General features: G+C 47.8%; 1 protein-coding gene across 1 annotated transcript; it reads left to right on the forward strand.

The window, feature by feature from the left end:
• The first annotated feature begins 1826 nt into the window (after positions 1 to 1826).
• On the forward strand, positions 1827 to 10945 carry CHCT1 (CHD1 helical C-terminal domain containing 1). Its single transcript, XM_007464901.1, has 6 exons — positions 1827 to 1943; positions 3075 to 3176; positions 3443 to 3618; positions 4054 to 4153; positions 7263 to 7458; positions 10692 to 10945. The coding sequence occupies exons 1-6, from the start codon at positions 1893 to 1895 to the stop codon at positions 10775 to 10777; spliced, it is 711 nt and encodes a 236-aa protein (XP_007464963.1). The 5' UTR covers positions 1827 to 1892; the 3' UTR covers positions 10778 to 10945.
• Positions 10946 to 15580: the final 4635 nt, after the last annotated feature.

Consider the following 15580-nt stretch of genomic DNA (forward strand, 5'->3'; position numbering starts at 1 on the left):
GCGCAGGCTCCCGCCATGGCTCATGGGCCCAGCTGCTCTGCGGCATGTGGGATCCTCCCGGACCGCGGCACGAACAGAACCCGCGTCCCCTGCATCGGCAGGCGGACTCTCAACCACTGCGCCACCAGAGTAGTATTATTAAGTATGTGTGTGCCACACTGTATTTACCCTTTCCTATGGATTACACTTCAGTTGTTTACAAATTGTCACTACTGTTAACAGTCCTCATATATCTCTCCGTAGGGCTAATTCCTAGAAGTAGAATTTGTGAGTCAAAGGGAATGCAGGGCTTCCCTGCTGGCGCAGTGGTTGAGAGTCCGCCTGCCGATGCAGGGGACACGGGTTCTGTTCGTGCCCTGGTCCGGGAAAAGCCCTCATGCCGCGGAGCGGCTGGGCCCGTGAGCCATGGCCGCTGAGCCTGTGCGTCCGGAGCCTGTTGCTCCTCAACGGGAGAGGCCACAACAGTGAGAGGCTCGCGTACCGGAAAAAAAAAAAGATATAAAATAAAGAAAGTTACAAGAGGCAAGGAATTTTTTTTTTTTTTTACTAATTATTACTCCCTATAGAAGTTTGTAAAAGAGCTCCTTTCCCCTCGCTCTTGCCAGTGTAATTATCCTTCTTAACAGCCGCAAAATAATCTTGAATTGGTGCTCCAGTTTGGAGGCAAAGCCACCTTGTCCCCTATGAACGTCAGGAGCTAAATGCCCCTGTCAAACGCGGCTACTGCTGCCAGATGGCGAGAGGGAGACGTGGGAGGACCGTGCCGCAGCCTCAGCCCGGGCTGGGTTGGCCGACGGCCGCCCGACCCAGTGCCCGCGAAGGCCGGGGAGGTAGAGCGGGCCAAACGGAGTGGGGCAAACAGGACCCGGACCCAGAGGACAGAAAGGCAAGGGCCAGAAGAGGGAGTTCCGCGATACAAGGAAGAATATGCGGGTCAGGTGAGGGAACTGAGGCCGCACGGTCTTACCAGCGCCCCGATCCGCTGTGCGCCCTGAGCGGCCACCGGGGCCGCGGTAGGGATGAGGGGGCGGCTTGGGCCCGCGCCCCCGAGAGCCTCCGAGGATCTCTCCGCGACCTTTGATCCCCCCGAGGGCGACGCAGGAGGGAAAAGCCAGGGGGGTCGGAATCTGACCCAGACCCTCGCGCCCCACCTACTGGCAGCGGACCCAAGGCAATTTACGGGACCTCTGTGCACCTCAGCTAGTCTTCTGTGAATGCGGATCACTGCTGGGACCTACCCCGGCAAAGACTGTTGTGAGCGTTAATTGAGATAATACATGGTGGCTAGTATTTCTGTACACCTCTCTAGAAACACCACCACCACCCAACACAACGGGCTCCTTCCCTTCCTGGCGATTATGGTGGATGGAAGAGAAGATCTATCCCAGGACAGGTTTACAGTGTTCCCTTCTCCCTATACCTTCTAGTCCATCGTCCCCAGTTGGGAAAGGGATGTTACAAAACCTGGTCCTCACTCTCGGGAAGCCCACGCTGTAACTGAAGGGGCATGAATGGTACACACGCAAGAAAATGACTTCAAAATCCTTACCCGGGTTCAAAATGGACAGTATCTGACAGTTCTCTTGGGAGAAGGGGTGCCAGCCCCTCCTGTCCAGCTGTGCACTCTGACAAAGTCCGGGGTCTACCTGGCACAACCTGCTCACTTCCCTAGGCCAGTCCCAGTTGAAGGAGAGGCTGCTCACCCAGGGAACGAGGGCCGGGGAGGGGGAGGGGCACGGCACTCTGTGTTGGCAGTTGCCATGGTTTTTTTTCCGAGTTCTGAGTGCCAACTTGCCCACTCCCTGAGACACTCAGGTCCCAGAAGCAGTAGGTCAGAAGCCCGAGGGGGCTGAGGAGTGCTACCTCTGGAGCCCATCAGCACACCTGTTGAGATGGAAGCCTTAGATGGGCAGGGGGGTGAAGGGGACCAGCCACTAGAGAAGGTGCGGTGGGGTTGGGGATGTGAGGGAGAGAGGAAAGGAGGGCCCTGGAGGGGCTGGTTTGGGAAGGCAGAGAGTATGAAACTCAAGCAAGGAGAGAAGAAAGAAAAAGGGTGAGGTACACGAGTTGGCAAGAGACTGAGAGAACAAGAGAAGGTTAATTCATTCAGACAGATGTTTATCAAGGACATATATACCTGGCAAGATGATGGGAAGGTTCTCAGCAACATGATTGTTGTTTATGAAGATACACAGGCTCAGGTGTGTGTGTGTATGTGTGTGTGCACATGTGTTATGGTCTGTGAGGTCTGCCTGATTTGTGTGGTGTGTTTATGGAATTGATCAGCCAGAGTCCCCTCTCTCTCGGGTCTGGAGGAGCCTGTGTCCCGTTCTCTCTCCATCTTTCTCCCTCACTTTCCCTGGTCTATCCCTTCAGAGTGGTCTGGGCCTGGATCTTCCTTGTGCCCCCTGAACACAGGCAGGAATTAATGCTCACTTTTCTAAGAGGCTTTTGAAAGGTCAGGTGTGAATCCCGTGTCAGTCTAATCCTGTGCTCTGACTTCAAGTATTATTCCACAGTCACTTCGTCGTTACTAATTTTCAGCTTTTTTTGCCCCAGCTTGCTGTCAGAAAGTTCCTTCTCATCATCACCATCACCGTCATACACTTTCTGAGTGCCCATTAGCCCATGGGCCTGGAATTTTTAGGCACTCAGTAAGTGCTGAATGAATGAGTAAATGAATCCCAAATCATTCCCCCCAAGGAGTTACTTAAACTTCGTGGTGCCATTAGTGTTCTCATCTGTAACCAGGAATAATGATTTCTAGCCTCATAGAATCTATGGGAGAATAAAATGAGTTAATGTTTATCAAGTGCTTTGCAAAGTTAGCTAGTATACTGTGCTATAATTATTTAAAAGAAATGGGTGGGGCGTTCAGGTTTTCTAAGCAGGGATTCTCAGAGATGGTTTTCTTTGCCCGGGGCTCACTCACCTGAGTGCTGGCTCAAGGACGAGGTCACTGGGAAAACGGAGAAGGGCTTTGGCTAGCATCTGGACCAGTGGTTGCCCAGCACTGCCCCTCAGGAGCAGTAGCCCAAGCCCCCCAGCTGACTCCTGCCCCTGCCTCCTCCCAGGGGACGGATGCACCCTGCTTAGAGGGGAGCTCCAGCACCATCCCTGCCAGAGACTCACTTGTGTGCCAGGCCAAGGGCCTGGACCAGGACACCTTCAAAATTGTGAGTAAAGGGCCAGCCCAGGACCCTGTCCCCGTTCCCCACAGGTCAGGAGACCTGGGTCAGAAGTTGGGAGACCTCAGACTCATAGTTCACAGCCCCGCTTGACACACTCTTGGGAAGGAAGTGGGGTAAGAGGTTGACGGGAGCCTCCTCAACACTTCCTGGGCCATAAGGGTTGCAGCTGGGCCAACCTGCTGCCTCTGTGGGGCTGCCCAGCTGCCTCTTCTTTTTCCCGTGGCCCCTCACTTCACCTGTTGCCTCCTAAGTGTAAAGAATGTCTAAGGCCGCTGAAGAAGTTCCTGCGAAAGTTGCACCTGCTGAGGGACCTTCCCCAGAAGAAGCAGCTAAAGTACATGAAGCAGAGCCTGGTGGTCCTAGGGGACCACGTCAACACCTTTCTGCAGCACTACTGCCAAGCCTGGGAAATCAAGCACTGGAGGAAGTAGGGCAGCATCCCTACCCTTACCACTACACTCACTCCTGGGCCGACCCCTCTAGAATCAAGGTCACGCCTTAGTGAAAATCTCCTAGTTCTTTATCTTAGTGTGAAAGAGTTAGGATCCTGGAGTGAGCACGATGAAGGGGGATGGGGAGAACAGGGTCCGCTTGCGACTCTGGGCAGCACTGAGTGGACAGAGAACTCTCCTGACCCCGGGGGGAATGGCTTTCTGATCGAATAACTGCTGTGTGGTGTGGGGGGCTCCTCACCGATACAGGGTATCCAAGGTCTGGCAAATCCCCATTACTCCATGTCCCCAACCAAACACTAAGGAGGCAGCATTTCCCCCTGGGTGGTCCTTGCCACAGGACAAATGCTGGAGGGAGAGGGGCTGTGCTCCGCTCCCCTCAGCCTTGGGCTTGGACTTCTGCCCTGCAGGAGGCTCTGGCGATTTGTCTCCCTCTTCTCAGAACTGGAGGCAAAGCAGCTTCACAGGCTCTACAAGCATACCAAGAACAGCCAGACGGCCAAGCTCCCGGTGAGGTTCCCCCAGGGTCCAGCTGAGGGTTGGTCGGTGTGTTCTTAAATTGTGAGGGGAGGCCTGCAACTGAAAGGCGGCATTTGGGATCTTAATTCCCCAACCAGGGATCAAACTGGCGACCCCTGCAGTGAAAGCCGGGAATCCTAACCACGGGACCACCAGGGAATTCCCTGAAGGGCCCTCTGATACAGCCAGCACCCCTCAGTCCCTTCCACACTCACTGCCTGAGGAAGACGCCACTGCCCCTGCGGTGGGCACAGAGCGGGTCTGAAGAGGGCAGAGACTCAGCTTCAAGTTCTAGATATTTATTCACCCTCCACACCCACACCCTGATGTGAACAGGGGCAAGGACTGTTCACAGTCCTTGGAGAGCCATGGGCAGGGATGATTGAGGCCAGGCGGAAAGGCACAGCCAGCTTGGGGGAGGCTCTGGAGATTGTTGCAGAGGACAGAGGACAGAGGACAAATTCCTGGGCAGGGACTTCCCTGGTGGTCCAGTTGTTAAGACTCTGAGCTTCCAATGCAGGGGGTGTGGTTCGATCCTTGGTCGGGGAACCAAGATCCCACATGCCATGAGGCATGGCCAAAAAATTAAAAAAAAAAAAGTTCCTGGGCAGGCTTTGTCCAAAAACAGTGCTTCTGAAACATTTTGGTCTCGGGTCACTTCTACCCTCTTAAAAATCATTGGGAACCCCCCAAAACATATATTCCTGTAGGTTACATCTATTGATATTTATATGCCCTACTAGAAATTAAAGCTAAAGAAATAATTCAAAATATGTATTTACTAATTCATTTAAAAATGAAAACAAGGAGTCCATTATATATTAACATAATTTTTATGAGAGTTAACTATATTTTCCAAAACAAAAAAATTTAGAGAGAAGAGTGGCATTGTTTGACATTTTTGCAAATCTCTTTAGTGTCTGGCTTAATAGAAGACAGTTGGATTCTCATATCTGCTTCTGCTCAATCTCTTATGATATAATGATTTGGTTAAAGTGCTTGAAGAAAACCCAGCCTCATACAGATATATAGTTAAAAGAGAGGAGTATTTTATTAGTGTTTTCAGATAATGGTGGATATTTTTCTTTGATACCACACCAAAACTCAGAAAGCGGCAGTTACTTAATTGCAGTGTGGAATCTGAAACCATATTGATGAATGTTTTAAAATAGAATTAAAAAAAAGTTTTTTAATTAATTATTTTTTTTACTTTTGGCTGCGTCAGGTCGTCATTGGTGGGTGTTCGCTGCTGTGCTCGGGCTTTCTCCAGTTGCTGTGAGCGGGGGCTACTCTTCGTTGTGGTGCAAGGGCTTCTCATTGCAGAGGCTTCTCTTGTTTCAGAGCTCAGGCTCTAGGCGCACGGGCTTCAGTACTTGTGGCACATGGGCTCAGTAGTTGTGGTGCACAGGCTTAGTTGCTCCGCGGCATGTGGGATCTTCCCGGACCAGGGCTTGAACCTGTGTCCCCTGCATTGGTAGGCGGATTCTTAACCACTGTGCCACCAGGGAAGTCCCAGACTTTTTTTTTTAAACCAGTTTTAGGTTTACAGAAAAATTTGGTATAAAGTATAGCGTTAGCCAAAAAGTTAGTTCGGCTTTTTCCATATAATGTTACGGAAAAACCCGAGCCAACATTTTGGCCAATCCAATACAGAGTTCCCATATCCCACCCTTTTCTGTCTTCCTTATTATTAGCACCTTGCATTAGAGCGGTACATTTGTATCTTTGATGAGCCAATATTGATACACTATTAACTAAAAAAATAATGTTATAGTTTACATTAGGGTGCACTCTTTGTTTTGCACATTCTATAGGTTTTGACAAATGTGCAATAACATGTATCCACCATTACAGTAGCAAACAGAATAGTTTCATTGCCCTAAAAGTCCCCTGTGCTCCACCTATTCATTCCTGCCTCCTTCCCCCAGACGCCTGGCAATCACTCATCTTTTTATTGTCTCTATAGTTTTTCCTTTTCTGGAATATCCATGTAGTTGGCATCATACAGTATGTAGCCTTTTCAGATTTGTATCAATGAACTTTTCACACTAGGTTACATTAGAATCCATTGGTTTCTCTCTTGCACTTTGAGTGGACCCCACTTTTCAGGGGATCTGTGAGGTTAGAGCATTTCACAGAGCACAGTTTGAGAAACACTGATCCAAAAGAATAGTCACAGATAACAGTTTTTATGTACCAGGCACATTATGTTCCCTCATGTCATTTTCAAAGGTAACCCTAGGGCTTCCCTGGTGGCGCAGTGGTTGGGAGTCCGCCTGCCGATGCAGGGGACGTGGGTTCGTGCCCCGGTCGGGGAGGATCCCACATGGCGCGGGGCGGCTGCGCCCGTGGGCCGTGGCCGCTGGGCCTGCACGTCCGGAGCCTGTTGCTCCACAGCAGGAGAGGCCACCTGTTGCTCCACAGCAGGAGAGGCCGCGGGGGCCCGCGTACCGCCAAAAAAAAAAAAAGTAACCCTAAGTGGTAATTAGAATTATTGTCCACAGTGTGTAAATGAAGGTGGTGAGGTAAAGTAACTTGACCCAAACCACAAAGCAAATGGGGGGGAAGAACTGGATTCAAACATAATCTAGTTCAAAGGAAAGCCCTGCCCTGACCTCACCCCACCCACTGCTCTAGCTGTGCAGCCTTAACCAAATCCTCTCTTTCTCTGGGTCTTTATTTCTACCTCTGAACATGAATGAGTGGATCGTTTCAGTGATTCCCCTTCTGAATATAAGGAGCTGCCATTTTGGTGATTCTTGGATTTCAGCAGCCAGGAAAATTTCAAAAGATGTTTTCAGGCTCTCAATTTAATTTTGCAAAGGACTTTAAAACAAGTACCACTGTTTCATTACAAACACATAAGGTACTATACTCAAAAAAGAGATGAAGGACGTATCCCAACAGAAAGAGACACCCAAGAAGGGACAGTTGGCAGCCTGGTCTCAATGTTCCCATGGTCCCCATCTGTGGCCCTCCATCCTTCTGGCTACGCAGGTGTGAGGTGCAGTCCGGCCGAAGCAGCTGCCTAACAAGGGCAGGGCTGGGGCTCTGGCACATGGGCCCCTCTCTTCTCCTCAACACTGTGGCCCCCTTGCAGATAGCCTTCTACCCTTTGGACATCCCGGAGAGCTCCTTGCCTGCCAACAAGGAGGACAGTCTGCCCAAGCTCTGCACTGCCTGGGGGCTGCACAGTCACCTCAGTGCCATGAAGGAGAGGCTGTCCAAGATGCATGACCCGGGCCGCCAGGTCTCCCTGCTCGGGGAGCTGAGAGCTGGGGGCCACAGCAGGAGAGGTAATGCCTGGAGGAGGGGCCTGTGTGTCCCGTGGAACACCTGACATAGTCTTCATCCCTCCTCCCCATCTTCTCTTCATCCCTTCATTTCTTTTCTTTCTTTCTTTCTTTATTGGCTGCACCACGTGGCATGTGGGATCTAGTTCCCAGACCAGGGGTCTAACCACGCCCCCTGCATTTGCAGCGCGGAGTCTTAACCACTAGACCACCAGGGGAGTCCCCATCCCTGCATTTCTGTTTTCTTTTAATAAATTTATTTGTTTACATTTATTTATTTATTTATTGTTGGCTGTGTTGGTTCTTCGTTGCCGCACACGGACTTCTCATTGCGATGGCTTCTCTTGCTGTGGAGCGTGGGCTCTAGGCGCGTGCGGGCTTCAGTAGTTGTGGCACGTGGGCTCAGTAGTTGTGGCTCGCGGGCTTTAGGGTGCAGCCTCAGTAGTTGTGGCACACGGGCTTAGCTGCTCCGTGGCATGTGGGATCTTCCTGGACCAGGGCTCGAACCCGTGTCTCCTGCACTGGCAGGCGGATTCTTAACCACTGTGCCACCAGGGAAGTCCCATCCCTGCATTTCTCTTTCTGTCCATTTTCCTTCCCCCTCTCCACTCTTTCTTTTCTCTTTTTCGCCCTTTCCCCGCAGGTATGCTCATTATAGAAAGTTTGAAATGTACAGATAGTATAAAATAGAAGAGAGGAAAATTATCCATCACCCACAGGTATGACTATTAACATTTAGGTGTGTTTCCTTCACTGTTCTATTTCATCCCAACCCCCCAACGAGGAGGTCTCAGGAAACATGCCTTTTTCAGTTAACATGTAAACAAAGCACTTTCCCATACAACCAGAAGCAGAACAGAGATGTTTCTAGAGGCTAAGAGCAGGGACTCCCAGGAAGTGTCCAAGCAGCAGCAGAATGCCCCCTCAGCTTTGGGCAGGGTATGGGCGGAGGAGGAGTTCATTCCACCAGGGAGGAGGCCGTCCAGCCAGCTGGCCTGGGAACCGCCTTCCTGGCAGCCTTGGCCTCTGCAGTGACTGCGCGGCCTGGCTCTCTGGACAGAGGGTGTGGGATTAGGGGACAGAGACTCTTCAGTGAGAGGGACCCCAGCCAAGGTTGGAACCTATGAAGGCCCCTCCTGTGCACTGAGGTGCAGAGAGGTGTTGGACCACCTACCTCTCACCCTCCTGGAACTGGCTTCTTGCTTAGCTCCTGGGGGAGAAAATGAAGGCAAATGGTAGCCTAGGACCGCAGAGCATGGTCCTAAACTGGACCCAGGTGTTCCTCTGAAGGCCAGGCTGGCTGGGGCAGCTCTCAGGGCATCTTCACCAGTCACAGTCCACCAGTCACTTGGACCAAGTGGGAGGGCAGGAATGAGGATGGGTCAGGTACAGAGGGCCCAGGTCAGGCAGCTACCGAGACCCAGAACTCTGCCTGGGCTCTGCGTGGGCCCGTGGCCCCAGTGCCTATTGTTTAAATTGAGGAAGTAAAACATACAGTGGAATGAAGGCCAGTCCATCATTAAGATGATGTAGGTCAGGGACTTCCCTGGTGGCGCAGTGGTTAAGACTCCGCACTCCCAATGCAGGGGGCCCAGGTTTGATCCCTGGTCAGGGAACTAGATCCCACATGCATGCCACAGCTAAGAGTTCACGTGCCACAACTAAGGAGCCAGAGAGCTGCAACTAAGGAGGCTGCCTGCCGCAACTAAGACCTGATACAACCAAATAAATAAAATTAATTAATTGATTTTAAAAAATGATCTAGGCCAAGCTGTCCACGAATCAGATGAGGACAGTGCGGTGCAGGCTTTTGGGCCAGCGTCTCCCTGTACCAAGAGCTTTGTATCTCTTAATTTCACCCAAACCCTGCAGCATCCTGATGAGATGGGCATTATTATCCCCCTCCTACAAATGCGCAGTCTCAGGATACAGGGAAAAGGGTAGGTCTGGAGGAGGTAGGTTTGGGACAGGATTTAAAGAAAGGAATAAGGAGAAGGAGGGGGAAGGGGAAAGAGGTGGGAGGGACGTGTGCGTGGAGGTGAGGGGGCAGTGAGTAGACAGGCTGGGCTCAGGGTGAATGGCCGAGCACATTGCAGAGGCTGGCGGGTAACAGGAAAAAGGCTTGGATGGTGGGATAAGAAATCGGGCTTGAAATTGTAATTCTTAAAATAACATTTTATTACAAGCATAAGCATATCCTAGAAAATTAGATAATACAGATCAGCAAAAAATAAGAAAATATAAACATTGTCATCCAGTTAGCACTTTCCAGATGTTTTTTATGCATATAAATACCTGTATTAAACAAAAATGAGACCATGCCATATATAGGATTTTGATTTGAACTTGCTTTTTTCAGTTATAGAAACCTTCCATGTTAACATCTTCATTTCATCTAATTGTTGAATTAAATACCCCACTTTCAAATTCTCCCAGCAAAGACATCTTTTGCACTTTCCCAAACCCTGTGTTTCACCTGCTTATGTCTCTTAAGCCTCTTTTAACCTAACCGAGTCCCCTTTTTTACACCCTGGCCTGTCGAAGAGATCAGGCTATTCTGCAGAATGTTCCAGTTTCTGCTTTTTTCTTATTTCCTTTTGGTATCTTTGAAGCTTGTTCTTCTATCCAGGAGCAGGACTGTAGGTCATGAGTCTCGATGAATTCATGTTAAACATGTTTCTGGCTGGGATATGTTACAGACGAGGCTGTGTTTTTTACATTGCGTTACATGAGATAACACATATTACCTGGTAGAGCCACCATGACTGAGTGAATCACCAAGTCTATCGTGCGGTTAAAAGTGACCTGCATGGTGTTTCTTGGGCACCACGTTCATGAGTCAGTTCTTAAGGAAAAAGATGACAACGGTGTTTGCAAACAACCCAGCAACAAAGTACTGGGAATTGGGCTGTGAAACTAGAGAGAGGAGTGGGGAGGAATCAGAGTCGGACGCCAGAGGTCTAGTCCCAACTATACCCCTAGCTTGGCTTAGGCTTTGAACAGCAGCCCATTTCCTTACTCTGTGCCTGTGTGAGATCCCTCAACTGTAAATTGGAGGGATACCATCTCCCTACCCCACAGGGTTTCTGTGAGAAAAGAGTAAGAGACATAGGTTGAAAGCAAGATAAGATTTTGTTGTTCTTCCTTTGAGTCCTTACTATGCCCCCCACACGTTACAGACTGAGATTCTCTATTTGTGATGTCATCAGCACTGTCTCTGACTTTCCCTTTTTCAGGTTCTTTAAGGAAACTTCCTCAAAAACCAAAACTCAAGAGAAAGAGGATTAAGGAAGCCCCAGAAACTCCAGAGACCTGCCCATAAGAATACCCAGCTGGGGCAGAGGGCCAGCTCGCCCTGGATCCCAGAGCACTTGTACCTGAGGGCATGGGGGACCAATGAGGGGAAAGAAGAAATTGTCTCTGTCAAAAGGATGCTCAGGTCTTAATTATGTATAAATGGGGCAAGGAAATAAACATCCTTAAGACAGTTTGAGCTGGCTAAGGTGGTCACTGTGTCAAGGACCATCAGTCTGGGTGGAGATACATGTAAATAGACATTACAACGGGGTGACACAGGTGCCTGGGGAAGACCTCAGGGGAGGTAACACAGGTGCTGATGTGTTTGCCAGGGAAGAGCACAGGTGGGAGTGGAATGGGCCTGGGGTCAGTCAGAGAGTGATAACTCTGGCGCCTGCCTAAATCGTCTGCCCTTGATCTCGTGGGAAAGTTAGCGGGGGGGGACAGTGAGAAGGGAGATGCCAGGAATGAGCTGGTGTGACTCGGTTATCAGGCAAAGTGCACAGAAGTGAGACAGAGTAGAGGCAGGAGACCAAAGAAGTAACCATATTAATAGTCTTAGCTAGGAACTATACTCAATATTATGTAATAAGCTATAAGGGAAGAGAATCTGAAGAATAGCATATATATGTATAACTGAACCACTGTGCTGTACACCTGAAACTAACACGATATTGTAAATCAACTATATTTCAATTTTTAAAAATTAAAAAAAAAAGGCTTAGCTCGGGTGTTGGTTCAAACCTGTGGTCCAAAATTGGCAGCCCATGTGCTGAATTCAGACCACTGATGTGTTTTGTTTGCCCCCTGTGGTGGTCTACTTGTTTAAAACATTTTTATAAAAAAAGTCAGTTGCCAATATTAACTTGGTACATTTCACATTAGAAACAACAGCAGTTTAAAAAACTGGCCACACTTGGACCTGTCTTCTCAAATGACCACACCTGGCTGGGGCTGAGACACACATGGGGCTCAGGTTGATACTCTTTCCAGTTCACCACAGTCCCCACCCTCCCGGTTGCCTTACACACTGGCCTTCTTCACTTCCTTGCTATCACCTTTTGATCCTTTTAGCCTTTAGTATTTGTTACCCTTAGGGTATATACAAATGCAATGAAGCTGTGCATGAATGGGGGAGGAGTGAATTTGTGAGACTAAGGTAAAGTTGACAGTTTTTGGTGACAGAAGTGGGAGATGAGAAAGGAAGGGAAGGGGAGGAAGTGAAGGTGGTACATTGTTTCTAGCTAGAAAGGCCATGTGGATGGAGGTCAATTCCAGGAGGAGAAGCCGGTCCAATTGTATTCCAAGAACACAGAAGAATCAGGACTCTGCTAGCGGCAGCAACATACAGTGCCTAGTGTGGGCGGGAGTGGATGGGACCAGAACAAATATGTGTGACCCTTTTTCCTTTCCTCTCTCAATTTGTACTCAGGAGTGAATATCATCAGAGATTTAAAATGTTAAAATGAATATCAGTCTAGACTTGAAGACCAAGTACAGGGAAGCATAAATAGGGAAGGAGGTGGCAGCCCCAGCTGCTTCTTTGTTCCTAGTACCCATTGCCTCCCAGAAGCAAAATGAGAGGCTAAGGCAGGGGCCTGAGATCAGCCTTACTGGGTGTTCCTGACAGTCCTGACAAAGCAGGGAGGATTTTATATGGGGAAAGAATCCGAAAAAGAATGGGTGTATGCATATGTATAACTGAATCACTTTGTTGTACACCTGAAACAAACACAACATTGTAAACCAACTATACTCCAATATAAAATAAGAATTAAGTTAAAAAAAAAAAGCAGGGAGGATTTGTGAGAGAAGGGCAAGCAGGCTGGAGGGTAACCCTGACGACTGGGGGCTCTCCAATTTTCTCCACTCCTCTGAGAGATTTCACTGACAAGTCCCAGGGAAAGGGCTGGCTGTCTGGGGAACGGAACAGAATAAGAAGGTGAACCCTGTGTGTGAGGCAGCACCGCCACCTAGAGGAACTATGGAACTCTACAGCCTTCTTCTTCCCGTGGAAAGAGATGGAGACCAGGAGGAAATGGGGGAGCTTCCTACCAGCCTTGAGGACAATCAGGAGGCCTGAAAGCAAAATGGGCAACAGGTGAGGCTTCGTCTTGGAGGCTCCTTAACTCCTTCCTCAAATTCAGTAGGATCTCAGAATTTTAAAAAGGCAGATCACATGACATTGCTCTGCTCAAAACCCTCCCACAGCACAGAGGCTTTTTAGGTCAGTGAAAATACCCTATATGATTCTAGAATAGTGGATACATGTCATTATACATTTGTCCAGACCCATAGAATGTGCAACACCAAGAGTGAACCCTAATGTAAATTATGGACGCTGGGTGATTATGTTGTAGCCATGCAGGTTCATCAGTTGTAATCAATCTACCCCCTGATGGGGGATGTGGGTAATGGGAAAGGCTGTGCACGTGTGGGCATGGCAGTATACAGGAAATCTGTGTACCTCCTGCTCAATTTTTCTGTGAACCTAAAACTTCTCTGAAAATAATGTATTAAAACAAACAAACAGGCAAAACCTTCCAAAAGCTTTTTCCCTCATGCATGTTAAAAGCCAGTCTTTTGCAAGGGCCTGCAAGGCCCTCGATGATCTATCCCGGTCCATTCTGTTGTCTCTCTGCCCTCATCCTTGCTTTTCTCATACCTGTCAAGCATACTCCGGCCTGAGAGCTTTTTCACTGGCTGTTTCCTCTGTCTGGAATGTTCTTTCCAAGCAATTACAATAGTACCCAGCATGTAGCAGGCACTTAACACACATTTGATGAATGAATGATTTAATGAATAAATGAACCAAAATAGACCTTTCACCCAAACACCACCTGGTTCAGAGGGGATAAAAGAGGCCCAAGAGGAAAGGTTACTTCTCCAAGGTTGAGAAGGAAGTCAATGCCAGAAGGGGGACGAGAATTCAGACCTGATGACCCCAGGCCAGTACACATACCACACACCAAGGACACATGTTCCACCTGCTCTCAGCCAACACGCTCACTTCCCACAAAATGTCAGTAACACACAAGACCCAATGTATGACTTCTCCTAGGATTGGCTGTATTTTCTTAATAACAATATCTCTAAGGTGGACTTGGGGACACCAGAAATAGTGGGTGGGGGAGGTTATTTGGGGGTGAGGAGCCTTGGTGGAAACCCCAAACCACACCTTGACCTAAACTGCCTGTGGATAGGCTCACCCTGAGGAACATGCCTCACTGATGGCTCCTCTCCTAGTGAATAATGGATACTTTCCCTAAAGTCTCAAACAGAAGAGTCTCCTGACCACAGATGTAATGATTAACTGCTACCTGACCCATGCCCACCCCAGGCTACCAGAGTCTCCTGGCCGTCTTCTCTTCGTAATGACACTGCGGCAAATGCTATGACTCAGGAGAGATGGCAAAGTGCTTTGCATCCATTCTCCTCGGACCTTCATGTCAAACTTGTGAGGGAGATTCCACCCCATTACAGAGAAGAAAGGAGGGGCTTAGGGGCTACCACAGCTGAATTGAGAGATGGACTTTCCAGGTCTCCTGACTCCACATCCAGTACTCCTGGGTTTTGACTTTACAATTTTTTTTCCTTTGTGCAGGCAGACATTTCCTATTTTTATATAGTTAAATTATCAGTCTTTTCTTTTAATGTTTCTTTATGACTTCGAAAGGTCTTCCTCACTCAGAGAATATTTAAAATTCTATCTTTCCTTCTTCTAGCACTAGGATTTCAGTTTTTACATTTAAGTCTTTGGTCTATCTGAAATTTATTTTGATGTGGTCGATCTGAAATTTATTTTAAGTTGTGTAATAGGATTCCAATATATATATTTTTTCAGGTGGCTAAATGGTTATCCTTGAGCATGTGGGAATGTATTTATAGGATATAACATATAAGGGAAAAATCCACCTTTTCTACACTGTTTTGAAATGTCACCCTTATCATATATTAAGTTCCTGACTTATTTGGGTCTATTTCTGAACTTTCTGTTCTGGTCTATTGATCTGTTCATGTAGAGTTGGGTTTTAATGAAAAAGGAGAAAATGATATACAATAACAAAACAGGATATGATAGGAAAAGAGTATACAGATTCTAAAAAGAACCAAATGAAAATTTTAAAATGAAAAATAATTATTGATATTAAAAACTTAATAGTCAAGTTAAACAGAAGACAACATCTGAATTCACAGATTAATCTTGACATCATAAAGCAAAATACTGTAACCAGACATTATGGGCCTCCAGCTAAGCAGTATGTTTGCAAAAAATTTGAAACTGAATCTGATCAGATTTCTAGCTCTATTACCAGCTCATAGGAAACACAAGGGACTGAGGAGCACATTAAATGATACCATGGGGACAGAATCAGCAAACTCTTGAAGATGAATTCACAGAACAAACAAACCAGTTACTTTAATATATAAACTTCAAAGGGGGGAAAAAAGAGGAAGAGAAAATCTAAAAATTAAAAGAGATTGAAGAACTATGACCAAAGGACATAAGAGGACCATGTTTGCACCCTGATTGGAACAAACGAGTTCTACAAAAACGTTTCTGAAACATTCAGGGAAATTGAACATGGGCTGACAAATCTGATGATATAAAAGGATAAGTTAATATTTCTTAAGTGCGGTAATAGTATTTTGGAGATATATATATATATATTTTTTTTTTTTTTTAAGGTTTTTAACTTTTTTTGGCCATGCTGCGTGGCATGAGGGATCTTAGTTCCCCGACCAGAGTTTGAACCCCTGCCCGCTACAGTGGAAGCATGGAGTCTTAACCACTGGACCACCAGGGAAGTCCCTGGAGTTATAGATT

This window comes from Lipotes vexillifer, unplaced genomic scaffold, assembly GCF_000442215.2.
Source record: "Lipotes vexillifer unplaced genomic scaffold, Lipotes_vexillifer_v1.1 scaffold788, whole genome shotgun sequence".
NCBI classification, from domain to species: Eukaryota; Metazoa; Chordata; class Mammalia; order Artiodactyla; family Lipotidae; genus Lipotes; species Lipotes vexillifer.

Bases quoted from the DNA above. Each gene is read 5' to 3' on its own strand.
- CHCT1 (XM_007464901.1), top strand. From the start codon at position 1,893: ATGGAAGCCTTAGATGGGCAGGGGGGTGAAGGGGACCAGCCACTAGAG. The intron at 3,177-3,442 runs GTGAGTAAAGGG...TTGCCTCCTAAG, and splicing joins ACCAGGACACCTTCAAAATT to TGTAAAGAATGTCTAAGGCC. The intron at 7,459-10,691 runs GTAATGCCTGGA...TCCCTTTTTCAG, and splicing joins TGGGGGCCACAGCAGGAGAG to GTTCTTTAAGGAAACTTCCT.